Raw genomic sequence first — 9,555 nt, 5'->3', positions numbered from 1 at the left:
GTAAATAAAAAAAATGATTCAATATCAATTTTATACCAATTTAATACAGAATTTTTTTTAATATTTGCAAGTTTGTATGTACTGCTATAGTCCATGAATACAACTTTATTACTACCACATCATGTACATGCTTACTAGAAAAAATAAAAATAAATAAAAATCGATAATGATAGACATCATCACTAAATGAGAAAATTACATATAAATGATCAATCATTCGGCAGCAAGTACTAAGAATTCATTGATATGCATGTTGATATATGAATTTATTAGAAGAACCTACTTAAATGGTGTACACAAATTTGATGAAATAAAAGTTTGTATGCTTTTTCTGTAAGATGAAAGCTACCCCAAAAACATAATCAGAATCATCGGAACACATCGATGTGCATAACTCTGCAACTTCTATTTTTCCTGTCCCACAACATCTGTTTTTTTGCAACTTTGAATTTTGCATGGTCATATAAAAAAAGAAACAGAGATCTTGTCGATATTCAGGAAAAAGGCAGTCATACTTGTACCATATTTTTTAGGACTGTTGAATTAGGTACTTTGTTTTCCAGAGAACTTAAGTTATCTGCCAACTTGTTGTTGAACAATTGTGCTGTTGAACACATTCCCTTTCTTCTCCTCTTCTCAGTGTTCTTTGTGACGGCATGCACCCGATTGGTGGTATGCCAAGAACATCAATCCGACCTGCTCCTTGCCCGTATAAATCCTTCAGAATTATGGAAACTCTTAATGCAAACATTAAAATAGGAGCAAAAAAAATAGTAGAGGGATTTGGGGTGGATAAATATCAGTAATTAAGGTTAATTATTTTTAAGGAAGGTACATTGTATATTAATTGCATTAAATCTTAATTTTCCTTTTTCATTAATTACTTTTTTGTATTTTCAACAAAAAAAAATAAAAAAATTATACATTTTCTTAAATGAAAGTTGCTATAACTTGAAAATTTAAAAGTTTTGCTATAACTTGTAATAACTAATCTAATAAGTTTATATAGTTAATTTTTTTTTTTTTTTGGATCAATCATTCATCCGCTCTTGGGGTTTCTTGTGAAAAGCAATTCAATTTTCTGCATTATTCTATTGTTTCTCGTCCCAACTCATGTTGAGATTGAGTTAAATTTGTATTGGGCTAACCATCTGGTTTGGGCTTATGCTGCATTATTGGCCCAGTTAGTTAGTTAGTTAAGTCCAATTAGTTTTGGGTTGAAAATTTACAATTTAGTTTTTTTCTCAGCTTTGTAAATATGGACAGGTAGCACAAAACAAAAAGACATGAGGAAGGTCATTCAATTTCTAGATGACAGATTTAGATTTTTCTCTCCTTTTCTATTTTGTTATCTCAAACCCTAGCTACAATTTTGTATATAGATAGAATTTTGATATGTTAACGTGGTATTTCAAATCTGAATTTGTCTCAATTTTTAATTTATCTGATGTTGAACTCTATATTAATGTTCTTATAAATATTCGAGGAATACATGTTCAAAGTTTGCTACCTTATCTTTTTTTAAGAAAATTAAATAAAATAGTGAAATAGATTTCACAAACAGTTAGAGGTTCATCAGCTTTAATCTTGTTTAATTTGTTTGGGACAGAGGCATTATTGTTAATGTTGTAATTATTTTTTTCTAAATTCATATTTTGTTGCCTGGTTGCAAACTTCAAACTTCTATCAGTCCTCAAATTACATATTGATGAATTTTATAGTTTCAACTTTAAACTAACTAGAAATTTCTTCAAGTAGTAATTCACCTAGCTAGTAAAAATGGTAATTAACTCATTAACTAGTTCAATAAATATCACATGCTACTATCATTAAACTGTTGATGTACTATAACTTAGATCCAATTTTAAAAAGCTGGAGCTAGCTGCTTTAATTTAGGATGTTGATATCAACAGTCCTAGCCAAATGAAGAAAGTGACTAGCTACTAAAATGACAACTTCATTTTGTTCTTTTGATGCAGTAACATTAGTACTTTGACTTAATTAAATAATTCTTAATCTTTTCCAAGTTAGGATAAAACTAGGATTTTTATCTTTTTTCCTCTTGGAATTTTTGTCATGATAATTGATAGGTAGATTAGTGTCTTTAAAAAGCTAAAGCATTCTCCCTAATTAAGCAAACAAAATGGCTGATAATGGTAATTGAGGACATACCAAAAGATAATAAAATTGAGGTTAAATTGATACAAAATTTGTCGGCAGAAAATGACCTTTAATTTGTTGTCTGGAATAGTGAAGATCTAGAATTATTATTGTTTAATAATGAAACTTAATCATGAATAGAAAGCACGGAAAGTGGAAATTGGGATAATAATTACAAAGCTTACAGTAAAACTCAAATGTTAATCCAAAAATTTGGACAATTGGGAATCTAGCTACACGTGGACATAAAAGTAAATGAGTTAATCATCGGATAAGAGTTATACTCCCACCGTCCCACTTTACTTGTCCCAAATTTTCTAATTTGATTTCTCATTTTACTTGTTATTTTTCACAATCAAGAAGAGATAATTTTTTTTCCATGTTTTACCCTTTGCATTAATTACTTTTTCTTCAAATTAATATGTAAACATCATTTAATCGGGATATTATGATAAACTAGCCATGATATTAATTTTTTTTCTTAATCAATGTGTCAAGTTAATTTGGGACAAGTGAAATGGGTTGGAGGGAATATACAGTTTGCATGCGGAATCAGATTTAGGGGCCGTGGGTGTTCAAGATGTGCGATATATATCCACACTCAAAGCTTTAAGGTTCCGTCTAGATAAATCAAAATACTCAGTTATCTTCTTGGTTTCGATTGTGATATTTTTCATCCTATACCATTTTTTATACATTTCTTATATAATTATATCTAATCTGTATCGAGTTTAACGGAAGCCGAAGCACCACAAATTAACACCTAGATCCAAAAAACACATAATCAATATAGTTTAGTAGAGCCGTCAATATGGGTCAGGCCCGTTAGGCCGGCTCGATCCGGCCTGTAATTTGATGGAGTTGAGCTTCAGTTTTTGCAGCCCATTTAAGAACAGAACCTTTTAGCTCAGCCCGAATAAGCCCGTGGCCCGTGAGGCTTGAACAATATGGGTTGGGCTAGCCCGTGGGCCGGCCTGTAAGTCAAATACATGCAACTATTTAGATTTCTTATTAGTATTTTTATTTGGTTCGAAGGATATCATGTCAAAAGTTATTTAATTTCGCTATTAGGAGTATTTTTTGGGGTGTTGTAGACTTGATTAACAAGTATTAACACTATGCAATATTGTCTGATTATATTTATGTTTATTAACATTCTAAAATTCAATTTTAAAATATTATTTTTTAAAAAGTGGGCTGACCCGTGAGGCCCGCGGCCCACAGAGTAATCATGTTGGCTTGATGTTTTTGGACCCATTATTTTAATGGGTCAGCCCGACCTGGCCCATCAAACTCAAAGCCCATGTGGGCTAGCTCGGATGGTCTGGGCCGACCTGTATTAACAGCTCTATAATTTAGCCTATTACTACAAATTAGTTATCATTTTCATGTTAATTATAATTAATCGTTACCTATAGTTATCTAATAAGTGATTTCTGTTTTTTTATGCGGTTTAATTTATGCATAAAGCTTAAATTATTTGATAAAAAGAGTAGTGTAGAGAAATCGCTTTGCCACGACAATTAAAGTATATGTAATTTGAAACATAAACTTTTGTCCTCCAATTCCAAATGCCCTCAAAAATATACTTTTGCAAAAGAAAATTTTGAATGACAGAATAAAGTGCGACATGATATGCTAAATGTTAGTGTTAGTAATAGAAGTGACAACATAGATGTTAATACACTGAATATAGTGTCTTATGAAAGTAAGGTAGTTCAAGAATTTATTTCCTCTTTGATTTCCTACTTTTAGGATGTATTTGATATGAAGATAAAATTTATCATGTTTGATCGGTCGAGATACTTTTTAAAAAATATATTACAAAAATTGTTTCTTAAAGATCAAGAAAATAACTTTTACAAGTGAAAGTAAAGAAAATAAAATTCTTAAGTGGCATTTTATGATAATTGTCTTTTACCAACTCACACCAATCCCTCACTGCCCACACTCCATCCCTCGTATCCCGTTTACCCCACATTTCTAATTATTGTGTTTGTTTAAATTATATATAAATAATTTTAAAATAATATTTAATGCTTCATTATCGAACACCAAAATATTTTTTGCGAAATGTATTTTTTTTTTGGTACCAAACACACCCTTATTTGTTTCCATATTCACATAATTATGGCTCCAAATATTTATGGGTCCTCTCTTTGGTCTACTTGCTTCTTAGTCCCTACTAGGTTAGTACTAATACTTTGAATTCAAATAGGTCAAGTTGTGAAAAGGGGAATGAATGAATAAATAGGCTTTCAACGTTCATGCACTTTCTAGAAAAAGCCAATTGCTCAAAATTATATTGGATATGTGCAACCTTCAAATTTCTTAAAAAATAACTTTTTTTAAGGATTTCATTTAGTTATGTAAATTGATATGTGAAGAATTTTTATACCATCAGGGTAACTTAACTTTGATATAAGCAAATTGCTATGTTAACTTATTATCTTTTAGATGATCAGATATCCATAAAATTTTTTTTAGAGGAAATGAGATTTCTTATCCTCTTAATTTTTAATTAAAAAAATAATCTATTTAGATTTGTTATGTGTAAACGTGGAGATCTCTTTTTTGTAAAATTTTAAAATAATCGTTTAAAATTAAAAAATCATAAAACTCAAAAAAGAAAAATTTATATATAAAAAAACTAGAAAATCATTTTTCCTGAAATTTGTACTTTGTTGCTATAAAAAAATGCCAAATATTTAATGCCCCACAAGTACAGGTGAAAAATAAGTATAAATATGGCATTTATCTCTATCCATTTTGAAGTGGGGCAAATCTTGCCCTCCCTCCTAACGACATATTCTTTCGAATATATATATCAACAAACATTAGAAATTGAAATTTGCCCTACCCAAAGATTCTACAAAATAAAAACAGCAACTTTTTCAATAGCTATAGTACATAGCCTTTTACGATTTTGATTAGTTTTTTTCTAACATTTCTTTATGCAAAACTTCCGCTAGTTCCATGAGGTACAGGCTTAACTTGAGATATAATAATAATGCAGTAATTTTTATTCAAGACGTATAGATTGCATCACATATTTTATTTTACTAGTTTAAATGCACGTGTAATATTTGATTATTTAAAATTAAATAATTTTATATATTGTGAAGATTTTTAATGAAATGCAAAAAGTTCAATTAATTTATCAAAGATCCTTCACATTTTAGTATAATAATGTAAATATAAACGTATATTTTAGTGTAAGTACATATATATTTTACCATCAAAAGTTTCAAGCGGTTAATGGATCATCACTTTTGCATTTGTCATGCAATACCTCTTTTCATTGTTGCCCGAGGTTAAGAGAGACGCATCAATTTGAACCATATTTGTGGTACGATTATTTTTCATTTTTTTTTATATATTTAAAATCTTTCTTTGTTTTTAAAGACAAATCTTTACAAAATCTTTGATTACATTTTTATCACGTACTTAAAACTTTTAAAAATTTGGTGCTTCTTAAATTTTTATTATTCTAACGCTTTTATAGTTATTTCTAGATTTTTCAAATCTTAGTTGTCATTAATTATGATGGCTTAAAGATTTTTCATAAATACATTTAATTAATTTTGCAACTCTGGAATATTAGAAAAAAAATGAAAAAATGATTTTGTCTAAAACAAAAACTTTTAATGAAGGGCAAAAAGTTCAAATAATATTTCTAAGACCCTTCACACTTTTAATATATTATAGATTATAAATTATAGATTATAGATTATAGATATATATTATAGATATAGATAGATTATAGATATAGATTATTAAGGTTCTTATAAGTAATTGGATAATTATTTACGAGGAAGGAAATTTGGTTGGAGGATTAAAAAACCATCAAAAGATCACAAATGATTCAATTTTTATAAAATAACATGATTTTAATTTCATCTTATAAAATTGTATGAATCTAGATCGCCTAAGAAAAAAAAAAGGGCAAAATAAAAATATGGTTAAAAAAGGCAACAACAAGACAACTATCATGTGTAAAATTCCTGTGAGACGGAAAACTTTTCCAATTCTTCTTCATATATATATATATATATATAGTAGTAAATTAAAATAAAAATACGTATGTGTGAGTTGTGACAGCTAATTAAGTTTAACAATTAATTACTCTTCATATTATGACGTGGTAATATGGTAATAATAACCAGCCAAAATCGATTAAATTTATGTTCTAATGGAAAATAGAATAATAAATCTTTTTTTTTAAATTAATAATCTTCATTTTTAAATAGTTATATATGGAAGATAACAAGAATATTGTTAGTAGTAGATTCCAATGATATTGAAGTAGTTATAAGTTTCTGGTAGTCATAAGTTGTGTATTTGTGTAATTTTTAATTTTTTAATTCACTTATCTTTTCCTCAAGGACCTGGTGGGTCTGGCTTAGATTAAATGAGTTGTTAATATGTCATTATAGCTTAACTAAAGGAGGATCAAAGTCATCAAGACAGGGCTTAATCAGAGTACAGTGATAATAAACAGTTGGGTTAATTATACTAGACACTCATATAAGTAGATTGATTATTCACTTTCGAACACACCAATTATATTTTAAAATTTAACTCTTATCTCTAGTAATAGCACCTTGTGCAACTAGGACGTTCTAACTGTCAGGTCTTTTCAATTAGTACACGTTCTAATTGATGCTACCCACTTTATTTACTTTTTGCCACTTTTGATTCTCGAAAGTCAATTTAATTAATTTTTAAAATTAAATTATATTAAAATTAATTTTAATATTTAAAATTTAAAATTTATATATTTAAAAACTATATAAAAATATTATTACAATCTTTTTACATTTTAATAGATTGATCATGTTTCATATATTTTTTTTTTAAAAAAACAGTTTGATGCACTAAAACTATTGTTATGTATAAGGTTTGGAAGAGAACTTCACAAGAATATATTATATGTAGTTTTATTTTATATTTTTATCAAAAGTTATTTTTAAAACTTGTACTCATGACCTTCAGATGTGAGTGAGAAGAAAAAGTGTAAGAAGGGTGCACTATGCATATAAAGTCAAATAACGCACCAAGTTGCTGGGAAGTTGTATAACTTCTCTTTTGTACTCTACTTTTTAAATATTTGAAATCATTGAAGTTGGTCAGCAAACGTATGCTTCCTAAATTTATCTATGATTTTTTTGTTCTTGTGGCAGTTATCAGAGATCGATAAAAACTTATACGCACCTAATATATATATATATCAAATTAATATTATTTATTATAATTAAATAAAATACTTATTAATTAATTATGATAAAGTAAAATAAACATTAAATTTAAATACATATTATACATATATTGATTTGATGTGTAACGGGTGCGTGTAAGTTTTAATCAGAGAGATCTATGTTGTGTAGCTTTTATTTTTTCTTTTCTATTAATTTAAAACCACTTATGTGATTTGAGATTTCTATACATAGAATATTCTAGATCACGATGATATACAAAATCTTGAAAAATCACAATTATTTAATTTACAATTAATTATAATATGTTTAATGAAAATTTATTATATACTCGATCCGAGTTATTAAATTGGCAATAGGTGGATGCTAAGTAGTCAAGTCTTGAATTAAGCTTTCCACAAAGATTTTGAAGCTAGAAATTTTCAGTGACATCGCACTTAACCAAATTTAGCAAGCTATTAATTAATTTGATTAAAAGGATTTTATGTCAATGTACTATCATATATAAGTAGGCCACACCCACGTGATGACCTCGTGTATGCATGAAAACGATATATTGCCCAACTTTGTTCTTACTAGTTATGAAAATGAACTATATATGAAAGCCATATTCCTAATCCATTCTCTCCTCCTCCTTATATGGCTCCCAATTGAATTCTTGAATTTTTTCATATCCTATCTACATATTTATTAAGCACAATGGATTTCTTGAATGTCCAAAGTACTCGAAAGAGTCATCTAAAATGCCACAAGAAAAGGCTCACCCAAGATCAAGTGAGGCTCTTGGAGATCAGTTTTAGCTCCAACAACAAGCTTGATTCAGATAGAAAATCCCAACTTGCTCAGGAACTGGGGTTGCCACCTAGGCAAGTCGCAATATGGTATCAGAACAAGCGAGCGCGATGGAAGACCCAGAGCCTCGAGGTGGACTACAAGACCTTACAACAAAGACTAGATACTGCTCTAGAAGATAATGAGAAGTTGAAATTGGAAGTTGAGAGGCTTAGAAAGGAACTAAACAAAACTCAAGAAATGTTGTTGGGATTCAACACCCCAACTAATTATTCATCAATTTCTAGCTCTTGTGATGAAGTTGGGAGCACTTCATGTTTGCAGCTTCATGATCAATCCAAGCATAATCATCTTGATAAGGAGTTTTTTGCTTGTTTAATTGGTGATGAAGGACACTTTGGGACACCTAATGGGCATAATTTCTTTACTTCATCTATGTCTTGACCATGATTATTATTATTATTAAACTACATATGTATATGGTAACTAATTATTAAGTCCAAAAACGAAGGATGTTAATGTGATATGTTGTGGTGTTTTCTCATTTAACCCCCATACTTATTTGTTTGTATTTATTCCACGATCTTTTTTTCATTTTATATTTTTATTGTACATATAAAAAATATTTGAGTTGGACGGACAAATTATGTCTAAAAGATTTTCATGTTATTGTAAATTTAGTAATATAAATATAGGATCTACGTAAAAGCTACTGAGTTCGTCCGAACACCCCGTACTTTGTTGGCTTCACGAAAGCTAAGCCGGGGTACCGGACTCCCCAATAGAGGCGGATCTAGAATTTAAAGCTTGTGGGTTTCCAACTTATAATTTTTACCACTAGACCAATAACACACTTTGTTTGTAGATTCCCAGCTTATAATTCTTATATATTTACTAATTTTTTCAATATAAATTCAAGAACCGGACGAAAGTTATAGATTGCCGGAAACCCGCACTTTATGTTGTGCATCCGCCTTTGCTCCCCATGCTCTTCAACGCCAACCTGCACAAAGAAATAAGAGAATTAGACATGGGTGGGTCGGTTTCTAGCGCAGTTAACAAGTCAATTGAATCCATCTTTACTTCAACAGGCCGAAGAGCAAGAGTTGAAGAAGTTCGAGACCTTTTATCTTAAATGTTTGATGATTCTATTTATGGATAAGCTTTGTATTCAGCAAACTCGTAGACTCACATTTGACTCTTCACTTTTATTGTTGATTACTTTTATACATACCCCTAAAGTTACTCATCCCTAGACTCACATCATGGTGATTTTATTTCATTCAAATTTTTGACTGTCAATTTCAAAGTCCTCTATACATTTATGGAAATCCTTTTAAAATATATATGATTTTATTCATTTAAATATGCTAAAATATCAGTTTCA

General features: G+C 29.1%; 1 protein-coding gene across 1 annotated transcript; it reads left to right on the top strand.

Moving 5' to 3' along the window:
* Window positions 1-7,959: 7,959 nt before the first annotated feature.
* Window positions 7,960-8,717, top strand: LOC107866241 (homeobox-leucine zipper protein ATHB-52). Its single transcript, XM_016712388.2, has one exon. It carries the CDS (start codon window positions 8,076-8,078, stop codon window positions 8,610-8,612), a length of 537 nt encoding a protein of 178 aa, XP_016567874.1. The 5' UTR covers window positions 7,960-8,075; the 3' UTR covers window positions 8,613-8,717.
* Window positions 8,718-9,555: the final 838 nt, after the last annotated feature.

The sequence above is a fragment of the Capsicum annuum genome, chromosome 2 (assembly GCF_002878395.1).
Source record: "Capsicum annuum cultivar UCD-10X-F1 chromosome 2, UCD10Xv1.1, whole genome shotgun sequence".
In the NCBI taxonomy this organism is placed as follows: Eukaryota; Viridiplantae; Streptophyta; class Magnoliopsida; order Solanales; family Solanaceae; genus Capsicum; species Capsicum annuum.
The sequence above is the reverse complement of the archived record's forward strand: the minus strand, read 5'-3'. Positions and strand labels throughout refer to the sequence as shown.

Bases quoted from the DNA above. Each gene is read 5' to 3' on its own strand.
- LOC107866241 (XM_016712388.2), top strand. From the start codon at position 8,076: ATGGATTTCTTGAATGTCCAAAGTACTCGAAAGAGTCATCTAAAATGC.